Raw genomic sequence first — 16,468 nt, 5'->3', positions numbered from 1 at the left:
TATGATCTGGGACTAAAAACGATGTGTAGGAAAAGAAGAGCAAAGAGGACCAACCAAGGGGAGAAAGCTGAGTAAGTGTTCCAAGTACAAAAAACGTTTTACATAAAACCCAGAAATACCCTGGAATAAAACATGCACTTGAATATCGTAAGTTCTTTAAGCAGCCAGCCAGTGTTGCAGATCAGCATGTGTAACCCTGGCTTTTAAGGGCTTGACAAACAGTACCAAGGTTCTGACCTTAACCTGAAATTCCTTGAGCTCTCAGTACCTGTGACCACACACCCAACATTCCCACCCCCAGCACGCACTTTGCCAGTCACAAGGAGCCATCATTAACGAGTGCTCTGGTAGGAAGCATAATTTATAGAGAAGCTAGCAAGTTCTGAGGAAGAGGGGATTTGTTTAACACAGACAGCAAACCACTGTCTTTGAGCAGCTTGTCCTTTTAAGCATGTCGAGATCCAGTCCTTTTAGTTTCACTTCAGTGATCTCCAAAACGGGAACCTGGTGTTTGCCACTATTCCAGGTAACATCTCTCTTTCTGGGAAAAGATTTTCGGAGGTACTCTAAGGACCAGATTGGTTATTGACTTGTTATTTGGGGAAACTTAACTCATACATTTCAAAGATTTCCTTTAAGAAATTGTTACCAGAATTGTATTACTACTTAGGTTTATCTGTCAAATCTACAGAAAACAAAACGACCCATGCTATTAGTCTTATTTCTACTTTAATTTTATTGCTATTGAACTAAGAGGATGCAATGTAATTTTTGCTATGCTGTAAAAAAAATTTTTTAAGAATATTGCAGCAAATTTTCAGAATTGATGTAGCAAAATGCTATGATAGGGTTAATTTAAGACATATTTGTTTACTCTTGCCTGCAACCACACTTGATGCTTGGGAGTTTCAGTGGCAGTTTACTTTGTTTCTTCTACTCTAGCATCTCACTGCAGAAATACCTGCGTCTCTGCAAATGTGTTACTTGAATGCAAAGTATCTGAAAGATTTAGTTCTGAAATATATTAAGACTTTGCTCCCATTTCCTGACAATCTGAAGTCTGACAGCTAATGCCTTGGCTGAGAGCTGGTACTGATATGATACTGTGTGCTCATTCCTTGCTAGGGAAGAGCACACCAAAAGATTGGGAAATGACTTTCAAGTGAAATGCTGGCTTTACTTGTTTATCTGTTCAACTGGATCCCAAATGATTTCATCTAGTCATACATAAACTCTCTTTATGGGACAAAATTTGAATGTTCATTTTCTTCTCAGTTAGTATCCAAATCTATTTTCAGCATTCTAGCAAAAGAGAGTACAAGTCATGTTCTGTGCTCATAAATTGTTCATTACCACGCTCTCTGATGGCCAATTCATGTCTCCATCTATGACTCCACAAATCTCTTTGCCTTTATAAACATGGTGGAGTAAATATAAGGTGCTGACAAAGATGCACTTGAGATCTAAGAAAAAGAAAAACAAGGCATCTCCTGCAAAATTCCTATGTGTATCATTTAAAATTTTTGTAAATACTTACTTGGTTTTATATTTCTGAGTTATAGACCAGGAAGTCATACTTCACTAACCTCATCAACCTATATTTAGGACTATTAATAAAGGACATTTAAAGATGTTTCTATTGTACACAGAAGGAGTCTCAAGTCAAGGGAAAAACAAACAAAACCTTAAGAAAGGAGCACTTTATGCCAAAACCGGTTTGGATCAGTGGATAGAGTGTTGGCCTGTGGTCTGAAAGGTCCCGGGTTTGATTCCTGTCAAGGCCATGTATCTTGGTTGCCAGTACATCCCCAGTAGGAGGTGTGTAGGAGGCAGCTGATCGATGTTTCTTTCTCATCGATGTTTCTAACTCTCTATTCCTCTCCCTTGCTTTCTGTAAAAAAGCAATAAAATATATATATTTTTTAAAAAGAAGTGTCAGAGATGTAAGAAAATTAGTAAAATGTATATGAAAATCTCCCTCCTGTCAGAGTCTGGGGTGCACCACGGGACCCAGAGTCAAGTTCTTCCCCACCACCTGGACGTGCTTTGGAAACGCAGGAGACCCAGACCCAGCTGGCCTTACACACATTGGGTGAGCCCAAAGCTGGCTGGCCCCACCATCATCAAGCCCTGCTGGGCAGGGGGTACGGCCTGAGGTCTCTTGCCCCGGCCAGGTACCAGGCAGCCTCAGGTCCCTGCTGTTCTGGTAGTGATGTTACCTGTCCCGGCTAATTTACATATTCTTCTGTTTATAAAGATAGATACCCAATAATGCTAATGGCATGGAGTTTTGTTTTATGTAAAGAACTTGATTTCTCTGTGTGTGAAAATAATAAAATAATCAACCTCCTCTGACTAGCTAAAATATGAAAACAAAGGAAAAAATGCAATGTGCATAAAAGCTAAGAGCAAGCAACATCTGCCTATAGAAAAAAAATGATTTTTTCATCCATCTATAATTATGTGTAAGATAGAAATCTGGTTTACAATACATATCTCCTGTCACTGCTGAGCTGGAAAATCTACCCAGAGATTGTTGGTTTGTTTTTTCAATTAAAATTCTGTTTGCCTGACAATAGGCTCTGCTGTGAGCATTACTTACAAAAACAAAATTACAAAAACCCACATTGTCTCAAGGTGCTGTTGTATTAAAGGATTAGACTGATGAGATGTTTGGATTTTATTTGTTTTAAACATGTGTTTCAGTTGGTGCTCTCCGACCCACCATGTGAAGAAAATGAAATGTAAGTAAATAACAAGAGACGTTTTCAAAATTCAAAGAATAAAAAAAGGGCTCAAGTTTTAAGAAACCCCAATGAGTTTCAAATGACCATTATAACCATGCAAGAAACAGAAAGGTAAATTGTTTTAAATGCAAATGGCTTGATTTTTCTAAAAGCAGGGAAAAGGTGCACTTCTATTATGGTCAGCTTTGTTAAATAAATAAGGGGCCTAGTTGATGTCTAGGTATTTTTGCGCACAGCATTCTTTACCTCTGAGGTTTCAAGGGTACTTTACATTCATGAAAGACTTATTACATCCTATATGGCTGCATCCATACCCATAAATCACATTGGGGTGATTTCTGGATAAATAAGTTTCAAATATAAGCAAACAAATGAAATTTCTAACCTGTATTATGTGTAGCTTTCAAAGTGCAGATATACAGTTGTGGTGCTAAAAATCTGTAATAACAAAAGCATAATATGCTAATTAGACCAGAAGGCCAAATAGCAGAATGACCATCCAGACAACCTTCTGGACGACCTTCAGGATGAAGCCAGGGCTGTGAGGGCCGAGCCCCTTACACAAATTCCATGCATCAGGCCTCTAGTATATATAATATTTTCCTCCCACCTTCTACATTTTTCTGAAAGGGATAACAATTAAACTAATAGAGACAGATTGATAGGAGAAAATCAGAATTTCAATACATGTCCATTGGGAATTCACATAAGCATGAAAATTCCAAATATAATTGGGCAAAATTGGGTGTAAATGTCATTTTTGTAATGGAGAAAGAAGAGTACTGGATCTTGGATTGCAAAAGTGAGACTGGGCCATTTTTGGGTAACAGGAATAGTAGAACATACAAGGCAGGTAAGTATTAGCTGGAAAACTCATAAACAATGGGACATAGGGTATCTAGCTAAGTGGACTTTGACTGAAGCCCTCTTATTTATCTACTTAATTTAAATTAAACTAAGGTTAACATCCTAAGATTCCCTTTCTTGTGTAGGTCTTCCTATCTGAATCTCTTAGAAAGGGAAAAAGTTAGATTATTTCTGAATCTTTTGTTTTCTAAAAAATAGCTTAAAATAAATATCCCAAAGGCAAAAGTTAGGTTCCCTTCATAGTCATGTGTTACTTAATGACTGGGATACATTCTGAGTTCTTAAATTTATCAAAGTATTCAGTTTGTAGTTCATTTTAGGTCCATAGATTATCAGCAGTGAGAACAGTAATAAAGATCAGTTCTTACTTTTGCCAGATTTTTTTTTCTTTTTGGCATCATTGTTTTATTTCACCTAACATATACAAATCTCTAATGAATAACTTTATCTTAAAAAAATGTAATTTTTTCTATACTGAAAATCTTACAACTAAAATTTGAGTAATTGAAATATTGTCACAGTTCAGGTATTTTTTAAATAACACAAAGAATTTATTTTTAAAAATTGTGCTTGAGAAAGACATGGAAATCATTATGTAAGGAAGTACACCAAGTCCAAAGATCCATATCATAGTTTAAGTTTTTGGGCAGCTAGTGGCCTCCCCAATTATTTTTCCACTCTGGGTCTCAGTGGTAAAATGTGTGAAATTCTAAGGGGGGAAAAAATTACTCCAAAGTTTCCTGTAGTTCCTAAATTACATGATCACTTTGCATTTATTCAGCAAACTGCTTCTAGTCCATTTTTTTTTTTATATATATATATCAGAAAATCCAACAGTAGGTTCACAGATTCTGACAGAGAAAGTGAAATAAGTCAGTTTGCAAAACTGTTAGCACTGGAAAAAATATTGAGTGACTAAAAAAAATTAAACCTAGGAAATAAAATGTGGTAGTTAAAATTAGAATCTATAATAATGAAAGTGTAATATGCAAATCGACCAAATGGGAAACAGTGGAACAATATCCAAAGACACCCATGGTGCCATTCCAGCCAAGGCAGGTGCGATGTGATTGGTGGGAGCCTGGCTATTGCCCCATGATCACCTTGTAGAGGGAGGCCCAGGCCATTGGCTAACGGGGTGATTGATCAATTGGGGAGCTCCACAGTCGTCCCAAAGAGGGTGGCCCAGACCACCAACCAGCAGGCTGTGGTGGGTGGTGCCGCTCTGTGGGGGCGATCTATCAAGGATCCCTGGCTGGGTGGGCAGGGCCTACCTCTTTGGGGTGTTCAATCACAGGGCTCCTGGACTGTGAGAGGGCACGGCTGGGCTGAGGGCCCCCTTCGTTCCCCCCCCAGTGCACAAATTTCATGCACCAGACCTCTAGTTGACAGTATAAGTGTATAGTTTATTTTTAAATCTAAAAAAAAAAGAGGCAGAAATTTATATATGGAGGGAAATTAAGCAATCCACATTCCTGATCATGAGCTTAGATTTCAAGACTCAAAAACGAGAACTTTATGTTACTTTTTTTTGGCTAAATTGCCAAGAAAAGTTTCCTACATTCATCTCTAAAGCAGAATACTACATTTTAAAATTTCATATATTTCAATATAATATTTAAAATTTGTATGACTACAAAAGTGATGTATGTACATTATAAAAATTTAACCAATATAAAAATATTGAAAAGATAAAGTGCCTCATGACACCATCTTCAAGAGAAGCAAACATTGTTAGTAATTTGATGTATGTGTATATATAACTATATAATATTTATTTGTGAAATCATTATATTTGTATTAAAAATGTATACAAAGTAGAAATGAGTGCTCTTTATTATTTTATTTATCAAGGCTTTTAACTATAAATATAAATCTACATTTTTGATGAATATATAATATTTCTTTGAATGAAAATATCATTAATTATTTTTTAAATCTTCTATTGATGATCACTTGTCTTAGGATGATTTTTTTAAAGTTATACTTCAGCTGACATTTATCCCAGCCATCTGTACTTGTGTATTTGGCTAAATTTTCTAGGTGCAAAAGAACAAACACCCCAAAAACTTATTCTCTGGGTGATTGGGTTTTGTCTTAAATATTTGGGGTAAAAATTTTAAATTGACACTCACATATGTTAAAAAGTCATTTCTGAAGAGTAATGTGATAAATAGGACACACATTCTCCTTAGGGAGGCTATGAACAATAAATTAGCTGACATTTATGAAAGCTTTCAAGCTGAAAAATGCCGAGTGTTATTTTAACAAAGGCTGAAGAAAACGTGATTAAGTGCAGCACCATCTCAGAAGCTTATCGGGCTGTGATGAACAGCCTTCAACTCTTTCATTCCAGAATACTGTAACAGCAGCCCATCTACCGAGGTTGAAAAATGTCCATCAGCAAACATACATTCAAAGCACTATGTGTGGCATAGCAAAGGACTCTGGAATGAACAGCATGTGTCTAAACCTGGGGAGTTATATGTTCTAAAAATCACACTGTGAATCAAAGTGTGATCTTTTTCTGTGTGATCTTTTAAAACTTAGCTTAAGAACAATTAAGTTGTGCTGAAGCACATAAATGGTTTAACTATCCTGACTAACAAATCAACTTCTAACTTTAGTAAATGGTATGTATGGCCACACTCATCCATTTTCCTTTTATCCTAATTTATTTTTTTTAACCAGGATTGCAGGGCTGCTATTCCCTACTAAGACATCCAAGGTTAATAGGCATTATGACCTTCCATGGATAATTTGCATTTTAAAGAACTCCAGGTCTTTGAATAAACAGAATGGTGAAGTGGTTATACCTACCATTCCATCTACCATATGGTAGTCCTGAAAAGTTAGTCACTCTTTTCTCAATGTACTACAGTATTTTTAACTCTGGCATCAAACCTACTATTATCCAATTATCTGTTTTTAAGTATCTGATAGTTTCCATTTACATGTATCCTCAGTGGCTTGAATGATGTGAACATATGGAAAACATTTACCAATTGTGTTGGGGGGCTTACAGTGAGTAAATTATTGTTGGAGAAATAGGTATAGTCAGAACAAATATTGTGGTGCAAAAGAATGGGTTTTTGGCACTTAGAGGTCCAACACTAATTGTTCTTTCTTTGTTACCAGGTACGTAGACTATAAAAACCAATACCCAAATGATTGGTATATCTGGTAAGGACATCTTCACTTCTATATCTATATCTATATCTATATCTATATCTATATCTATATCTATATCTATATCTATATCTATATCTATATCTATATCTATATCTATATCTATATCTATATCTATATCTATATCTATATCTATATCTATATCTATATCTATATCTGTAAACTATAAAAACCAATGCCCAAATGATTGGTATATCTGGTAAGGACATCTTCACTTCTATATATATATATAAAAGCCTATATATATATATAAAAGCCTATATATCTATATATATATAAAAGCCTAAGCGACCATTATGATTGAATGACCAGAATGACCAGAATGACTGGTCAACCAGTTGCTATGATGTGCACTGACCACCAGGGGGCAGACACTCAATGCAGGAGCTACCCCCTGGTGATTAGTGTGCTCCTACAGCCAACCTCCCATGGCCCCTACCCTGGGCCAACTTGCACCCCCTGGCAGGACAGCCAACCTCCCAGGGTCCATTCCTTTGGCTGGCCAGCCCTCTGATAGATCTTGGTCACCAGCCAAGCCAAGAGACCCTACCCATGCATAAATTAATAAACCAGACCTCTAGTTGTTTTATAAAAATCTTTGGTGGTATATATATACTCCTTTTACTAAATAACTGATATGGCACATGAAATGATACATATTAAGAAAATAATAGAGGTCATGTGAATCAATATATGTAGAAACATTACTTTCAGGTTGTTGTTCAGTGTTTACTTAAGTGTTTTCTATAAGAGGGAACTTACTCTTTCTAATAATAATAATAATTTACTCCCTGGTTGAAAATCTTTAAAGGTAAAATTATTCTTCCTTCTATTGATATCTTCTGAAATGCCTTTCACTGATTTTAGTTCTGGTCTCAAAAGTCATTCAAAAAAAGACTGCTGCCTCTTTTATGAGCTAGACTTTTGGAAATTTTGAAAGTTATTATACCCTCCTAAATGTTGACTTTAGTGTTTTCCAAATTAAACATTACCAACTTTCTCATTTAGATAGCTCCTCAAAAAACAGAGATCATGTCTTATCTTCTCCACTTTTTCTTACTGATTTCAGAGAGGAAGGGAAAGGGAGAGAGAGAGAGAAATATCACTGATGATAGAGAATCATTGATCGGCTGCCTCCGACAAGCCCCCCAACTGGGGATAGAGTCCACAACCCAGGCATGTGCCCAGACTGGGAATCTGAACTGTGACCTCCTGGTTCATAGGTCAACACTCACCTAGCCAAGTTGTGGGGAGGGGTTGCTTAAGGAATTCAGCTTCTCACACTGCTTGCAGCCAGTTTTGCTGAGTTCTTGCCCCCTTTTCAGGGAGTAATAGGACTCTTAAGTTTCCTGCGTGCTCCACCTCAATCCTCCTCTGATTCTTCTGGCACCAGGTTCTTGCTCCTCATTTTCCTGGTGGTTCTGCTCTGTGGAGCAGTGCTCTTCTGCCTTCCCTGCTGGCTGAGGAGATGCGGCATCGGTTCCTCAAGACACACCGTGGCTGTTTTTGCTGTCGGCGACTTGGACCCTGTTTATGGTAGGTTCTCTCACATTGATGGGCTTGCTCTTTAAAACCTTATGGTTTTGTGGTAAATTAGAAATCTAATCTCTGAAAATCAAATTTGTGAACTTACAACAAGACAGTTTATAGAAGATTGAAAGGCATGCATTGGAGAGAGAGTCTAAGTGAGAAAATTTCAGAAGAAAGGAGACCCCAATAGAAAAAAACAACACAAAAACACGTGTCTTAGGAAAATGATTTATAGTTGAATATAGGGATAGAACCTAACTATTTTGCTCAGTTGACATGAGTAAAAGAGGAGCTATACAAGGTTGGTCACTTCAAGTACGTGTAGGGTTTAAGGTACAGAGAAGTATTTCCGAGTTTTTTCGTATCAGTTGGAAAAACTGAAGTTCATAAGTCTAATTTACTAAACTCTCTAAGCCTCACTTACCTATAGTAACATTGAACCCTATTTTTAAGATTGCTGCCAATGCAGAATCTGAAAATATGGAATTGACAGGAGAGTATAAATGCTCATATTTTTTTCTCCCAGACACATTGGCTGCATCCTGATCCTGCCTTGTCTCACCCTTACCCCTCAAACCACACCCTTCCTATTATTTTCCAGTTTTCAGTAGGAGGTAAGGAATGGAGGAGATTTAGGTTGTATAGTCATTGTTAATTCCAGGCCTTGTCCTCATCCAGAACATTTGTTCTGAGATTTTCCCTCTAAGTCACTGCACTGTACACCACAATTGCCTCAAGAATGCTTAGTAGAGATTGACAATTACACTTCAGAAACTTGGGCCAGATAAGATTTCCCATAGAGAGTGTCGGGCATGTCCTGGAAAAACTAAAAGCTAAATAAAAGTTGGGATATAAATAAACTAAAATGTTTAATATCAAAATTTGATATTCAGTAATTGTACTCACTATTTAGTGATTATATTCACTATTGACTTTTTTTTAAAGCAATTATTTACCAAGGGAAACTGTCAATTTGAGAAATGGGTGTTTGAAGAAATAATTAAAATCTCCAATGAAAATAGTTATTTCTCCTAAACTTAAAACTACTGTCATATGAACACAGAAGAAAATAGGGTCACTGACCTTTTAACAAACTACATGAATCAAAGGGGTCAACATGTTCACTTTGATCTTATTTCCTTTATTTAACTGGAGCTAGTCAACAAAAAATATGCAGTTTTTTTCCCCCCCAATTTACTTGAGTTTCTAAAGAGGAGAATTCCGCCTGGTCCTCTTAGTCCTGCTGTTACTTTAAGGAAGAGTTTTCTAGACTTCCTGGATCTTAATATATATATATATATACACACTTAAGTTTGAGTAAGTAACCCATTTATACTATTATAATTTTAAGGCAATCTATGTGCCATGGTTATACCCCAATTTATCTAATATTTTCATATTTCCTGAATGGTGATTCATATGTATGCTTTTGAATTTACCTGAACTTGTCTGAGCAGGTATGACTGAGAGAAGGGATCAAGGCTGATATGCTTCTTCAGAAATCTGAATATAATAGCACTGAGTTCAGGGCATTAGTATCACATTCTCTATATTATCCTGAAGTCATTATGGACAGGACATAAAATATTTGGGGGAAATTGTGGGTTTTTTTTTTTTAATAACATAGTCCCAATTTAGTCCACATCTGCCAAGTGTTAGGCATTAGGTCAAGGACTTCTCAGACATCATCTCTAGTTCTTAAAACCAGCTTGGGAAAAAGGCTACTACTTCTCTTAGAGGATGTTATCTACTTTCCTCACCCTATTGAATAAATGCACCACATAGATCTTTGCTGTAAGTCAACTAATAGCCTTTATGTTGTCAGAGTTAAGGTTAGGAAGTTAAACAAAATATGGGCAGTCACTCATGGTTTATTCACCTACATAAAGTACAGCCTATACCTTGAACCTCCAGATGTTTCCATATTGCAATTCTTTAATGATAGATTGCTCTCCAGAGTCCTCATTCCCTTCCTTATTCTCTCCATTCCTCATTAATTCCACTCGTATAGCTCTGCATCTTACTTTGATCAAGGAACAATTAAATTCTCCTCAGCTTAAGCTGCATTACAAAGTTCAGTTTCATTGATTTCCATCGTAGGAGACCACAGGTTCAGTTGCCCCTCTCTATTAATTATTTCCTTCACCTACACTGGGTTGGGTGTTAGGCTGCTCAGTCCATCTCCCATCTCCCATCCTGTCCCCTGGATGCTCAGCAGGGCTGTACAGGCCATGAACAGTCATTCCCTTAGCCTTTGATGTGGATAGGATTCCTAGAGTTGTGCTTCTTGGTCTTTCTGTTCTCCTTTCTAAAACAAAACATAAAAGAGTAATTTAGGAAGTGGTATTCTCTGTGATCTCTAGTCACTTCTTCTTATGTAGCAATTTTCGGAAGTAAATTCCAGGGAGTCAAAATTTTAAGGTAGTCTGAAACCCAGACTCACACTGGATTTCCTTTCCCCACTATATCCTCACGATGCTTTCACTTCTCCAAACAAACGATTCTTCCTACCCTGTATTTCCACAGAAGGAGCTGTTTTCCAAAAGGGAAGTGAGGGAACCGCTACCAGGATCTTTGCGTGGTTAAAGAGGGAGGGAAGGTCCCAAACCACAGCCTCTGCCTCCACAACCCACACAAGCTATGTGCTCACAGCCTGGAGCAGAATGTGGTTACTGCAGGTTTTATGTGCTCACTTTGCAGGATTTGGGGCTCACTTCTGAGTCTTCCTCATAGCCTCTGTTCAGAATTGGGGTGAAATGAGAAGTCATTGGAGGACTCTAGTGACTGGTTAGAATATAAAATAAGGGTGTCTGGACTCCCTGTCACCCCTGGAGCACAAAAGGAACAATAGATTGTTCCCTCTGAATACAGAATGTGGGTCATTTAAAACATCTTAATGGAGAGACTAGATTTGCTATATTAACCTTGCATTCCTCCTAGACCTTTATTTTATTTTCCAGAACTCATTTCATGTTATTAGCACTATTTGTTGAATATATTAGCTGAAAGAGTTCTGCTCTTCTGACCTGTGATTGAGAGGTTTGACTCTCAGGATCCCATGGAAGTTGCCTCAATAAAATAGAGCCAAGAGGATAATTTTGACTGATTATTAGAGGCTGTAGTGGACTGAACTTTACTGATTTAAGTACATAAAATAGGAATGTTCTCTCACTAGCAGTTCCTGACAATATTACATGGCTCAGGTTGCCAATTATCTTGATTAGAAATATTAAAGAGAGAAAGGAAAATACTTGGTTTGGGAGCCTCATCAAAGGTGTTTGAGGAAGGTCTTACTGCCTAGCCCATCTGAATGTCTGATGAGGTTTTTGTCTGGGAAAGGTCTTTGGAAATCTCAGCAAACACCCTGCCCCCAATAGCTTCTCCTGGGCCAATAATCACATATTTTCACAGTTCTCTGCTGATCCGGTTCTCAGATCTTTCAGTTTTTCTTCCCCTCTCATAGGCTCTATGTTTCCAATTCTGTAATATGTAATGACTAAGCTCTTTATGCCCCAATAAGAGAAAATTAATCTGTCTGATACCCGAGGGTAAGAAGAAAACGGAGGTATTGTTAGAGAAAGAAGGGGAAGAGAAAGACCACGAGGAAGAGGAGAAGAGAAAGATGAAAATTAAGAGGGAAAGGAACCTACAGTTTGAAACTGAAGATATTTTAAGGACTGACATTAAAACCTACTTATTTTATGTAATCCCTAAAATTATGTTATTTTGCTCTGCTTTCATGCCCAACTCTTCTTCCTGCGGTGGCCCCAGGATCTCCTAGATAGACCCTTTTCCCCTATTATCCTTCCTCCATCCCCATGTCCTCTGATCCTGTTTTCTATTCCCACTCTTTTATAATCTCAGAAAGGACCCATTCACTGCCCTTATGTCTTCTTGAATGGGATAATCCATGCAGTCATCTCTGAGTCCTTCTTGTTCTCCTTTTTCAACCAGCAGAGACTAACATTTCAAGTATAATTCAGGTTTGTGGTTTTTAGCACCTGTGTCAGCAGTAAGAATAATGTAGTGTTTCACTGTTGTTTTTAATCTTATTATTTTACTATGTTAATGAAGCTTCTAGATTCCCTTCTTTCTGATAATTCAACAGATTTCACAGATTTACAACCCGTTGTTTCCCTACACCCCTCTCAAATGTGTAAATTGAGAGTGAGAATACATATTGGGCCACAGAAATTGATTTTTTAAAGGAATGTATCAATTATTTAGTAAAGGTGGAGATACAAGAAGAGAAAGTTAAAATTCTCACACACCCCTTTGAATCATTTGTGATCAATAGTCCCCACTTTGTAATACCTTGGACTATATAACAAGGAGAATAGGTAGATATACACCAAAGTGGAAAAAAAAGAAAACAAAAATGTTTTGGGTTTCTTAGATTACTTGTTTTGTTTATTAATTAAATTCATGTTTCAAAAAATAAGTAATGACAAAGGAGTCATTAAAAGGAGTTTTGAAGTTTATTATAAACAAGTGTTTTTATAATTCACTGAAAATGTGAATAATAATACGTTTCCAATTTAAATAAGCTTATGAAGCTGCATAAAAACCCTTATTTATAAAGAAATGCTGCCACTGGCTGGGTATGAGTGTGTGGGTGGGGGTGCCCTCCAATGTTTGGGAGTTCTGGGGGCACAGCTGAAATAAGTACTTTTAGAGGCCCTCATGGGACGATAAATGGTGGAAGAAGATTTTAGTCGTGTAGTTACATCCCTTAGTTTGCAATGTCCCATTTCCCTCAAGCCAGTCCTGAAAGAGAGGTAGCTGGAGGTTCAGCAGAACCAGAAGGAGGCCAGTGCCCTGATTTTCTGTTCCATGTTGCAGCCAGGTGTGGATCAGCATTCAGGCCAGATTAAATTTAGTTCATGTGGAAAGCCCAACATGCATGGCTAGGCAGTTCATTCCAAAATAGTAATTTTGAGCAATCTACTTTTAGATTCCTGTGATGCAGCTATTGCCTAACATATAACCACTATAAATTGTTTTCATGATAGTGGCATGGTAAAAGGAATCTCCTCCATGGCATCAAATCTTAATCCTTTAAGGAAGAGGTCAGCAAATGCAATTAAGGGCCAGATAGGAGCTATGTTTGACTTTGCAGGACATAGAGTTTTTGTGGGGACTATTTACCTCTGCCACTATGACGCAAAAAATAGTCACAGAGAAGATATAAATGAATGGACATGGCTGCGTCACAATTAAATTTATAAAAGCAGGCAAAGAATTTGACTGTTTAGGTTAAGGGCATAGTTTCTTCTTTAAATGTGAATTTAAAGGTTGTCACTATTGTTTTGGGAAAAAGCAATCAAACTATTTCCAGACAGTTAAAGGCCCATGTGAAAAAAAAGGGAAAGAATATGAAGAAATAAATGGTTATAAGATATTATCATGCTATTGATTTCCTGTGGCTCCAAAAGAGTCTTTCAGGAAAATACTAATAGAAGATTAGCTAAAGATCTATTGCATAAATGCATGGTCTCTTGAGGTGATCAGTTTGCAGATGAAAATGCTTGTTTGTTTGTTTGTTTGTGGTTTTTTGTTTGTTTGTTTGTTTGTTTTTGCTATTTATTGGCCTGTAGTATGTATAACCTAAAAGTGAAGAATCTTGACTTCAAAATTTAAAGTGTAAGAATGCCTCTTCCTTGTTGTGTGGTATACATTAATTGCAAACTTTTCACAAGTTAACATTTTTACTATTTATCATAAAGAAAATTTAAAAGTGATTAATTATACTAGTTGTGATTTTTAGAACATAAAAATAAAATAATGAAATTTAGATGTAATATTTTAACGTTTCTAGTGAGATTTGTATTTCCTATGATGGGAGCATTAGCTAAAATGCCATTTCCATATGGAGGCACCTTGTCTTCTGTCCCACCAAAAATGGTATTTCTTCTAGTTTCAGCTGCTGAAATGTAAATGCTTCTTGATGATGGTTTACAGTAGTACCCTCTTATCTGCAAGGGAGACTAAGACCCCCAGTCAATGTCAGAAGCTCTGGATAGTACTACATATACACTAACTATCATGTTTTTCCTTATACACACATATCTATGATAAAGTTTCATGAATAAATTAGACACAGTAAGAAATTAACAACAATAATAAAATAAAACTATTATAACAATATACTCCAATAAAAGTTATATGGATGGCTTTGGGGACATCATTAAGTGAAATTAGAGTTATTTGAGCAGAAGCACTGCAAGACCTTGACAGCATGATAACCAAAATGACTACTTGCTGGCTAATGGGCAGGTAGCATGTACTACAAGAATACGCTGGACAAAGGGAGGTTTTGCATCCTGGGTGGGACTGAGCAAGCTGGCTCAAGATTTCATCACTTTGCTCAGAACAGCATGCAATTTAAAATGTATGAATAATTTGTCTCTGAAATTCTTCATTTAAAAGGTTTGGACCATGGTTGACCTCGGCAAACTGAAACTGCAGAAAACAAAACCATCAAAAAAAGGGCAGCTACTGTCATTAGTTCCTGAGAGCACATTTTCTCGCTATAGTGACTCAGATGATTGCAAATTTCCCCCCAAGTGTACAAATAATTTTCTGTTGCTCCAGTGATTCAAGAAATGTCAGATTTTACTAGGCACTTCATGTAGATCTGCTTTATGCTGAGTAGAAAACTTACAAATCCCCATTTTTCTCTTTCCAGAGACAGAAGCAGCTGTGAATCCAGCTGTTGGAATGCACCTTCCAGCTCAAAAACCTGAACTGTATCATATTTCAGGTTTCAACACTTTAGGAACTCCTCCTCCATATGAAGAAATCCTGAAATCAAGCCAACTTTAGATATGGATCATCAATTGAAAATATTAGAAATATTTTAAGACCAAAATTAGGGACAATTTTTCTCATGTAGTGGGAATTCATAGACATTGATTAATATAGCCTTGGAAAAGACAAATAGACAAAACAATGAATGTAGGGGGGAAATTTTTGATCAAGAACATATTTTAGTAGTATATGTGGACTCAGTGGATAACGGCTGTGTTACATTTTTTTTTTACTATAATCTAAGTTAATGTTTCTCCATCAATACTCATAGACAGTAATTAATATGCAGTGATCTCAATTAAGTATAGGATTTCACTCTAGCACACAACTTTCTCTGCCTAAATATTTCTGTTTTAATATGATCTTTCTCCCAGTGTGGAGTCAATAAAAATTGTCATAATTTTAACAATAACTCAAACAGAGATTCAGACACATCAAGAGCCAGAATCAGAAAGGGAAAAACAAAAAGTTGGAATAAATCCTCAAAAACAGTTAGGCTATGGATAATGCAAATAATTAGTGTTGAATTGTAAAATGGGTGTTATTCATATTGACAGACTAGGCAGAGAGGGGAAGAGTGTGTGAAGGAAGGTGGCCGAAAATAATGAGAAAGCTAAATCCTAATTTCCTATTGTGGGAAGTCAATGAATAATACCTAAAATTAAAACAAAAATCATGAAATAATGAAAAGTACATCATTTGGAAATTAGATCACAAATATCTGAAGCAAAACACTCAAAAGTTGAAAATAACTCCCTTAAGAAATCAGCTTTAGAGATAATGTTATGTGGGGTTAGGTGGAGCAGAATAATGCTGTGTGTGTGTGTGTGTGCTTGTGTGTGTGTGTGTGTGTGTGTGTGTGTGTGTGTGTGTTTATAATAAGCCTTTAGTACTATTTAACTTCTAAAATTAAATGCATGCATTACTTTAATTAAAAAGAAATGTAAAATTAAACAAATAAATTTTGACTAAGTGATAGCTTACAATTGAAGACAAACAGGAAACCATGCTATATGGAAGAATAAAATGTTAACAGTAAATGTGTTTAAGTAGGGGACTGCAGGTGACTTAATATTTTATTCATTTTTGCGAATTTTTGTTCATATCCTGTAAGTTATGTATGTTAAAATCTGTTTCAGTTACGGAACCGTTTGGGGTTATAATTAACACCTAGAAAAGTGTAAGCATATCTGGAAATGGAACTAATGATTCAGCAGCTGGAATTGTCAGAAGTTAGTTCATGTCTGAGTTGAAGTGATTGGAATTGATTTTTAAGACAGCTGCATTTATGTGTCAGAGCAAGTCTAAGCAAACTACATGTGTGG

At 36.5% G+C, this 16,468-nt stretch overlaps 1 protein-coding gene across 2 annotated transcripts; it reads left to right on the top strand.

Annotated features, from left to right (window-relative positions):
- The first annotated feature begins 270 nt into the window (after positions 1-270).
- Positions 271-16,117, top strand: TMEM207 (transmembrane protein 207). 2 transcript variants are annotated; one of them, XM_084872120.1, is made up of 5 exons: positions 271-526; positions 2,707-2,744; positions 6,753-6,797; positions 8,197-8,339; positions 15,022-16,076. In XM_084872120.1, the coding sequence occupies exons 1-5, from the start codon at positions 452-454 to the stop codon at positions 15,156-15,158; spliced, it is 438 nt and encodes a 145-aa protein (XP_084728246.1). In that variant the 5' UTR covers positions 271-451; the 3' UTR covers positions 15,159-16,076. The 2 variants fall into 2 exon arrangements, with proteins under 2 accessions (XP_084728246.1, XP_084728247.1); XM_084872121.1 differs by lacking the exon at positions 6,753-6,797 and having other exon boundaries at positions 324-526; positions 15,022-16,117.
- The last annotated feature ends 351 nt before the right edge of the window (positions 16,118-16,468 follow it).

Source organism: Pipistrellus hanaki (genome assembly GCF_964339955.1).
Source record: "Pipistrellus hanaki genome assembly, chromosome: 2".
Lineage (NCBI taxonomy): Eukaryota > Metazoa > Chordata > Mammalia > Chiroptera > Vespertilionidae > Pipistrellus > Pipistrellus hanaki.
Note: the sequence above shows the minus strand (reverse complement) of the source record. Positions and strands in the feature narration are given on the sequence as shown.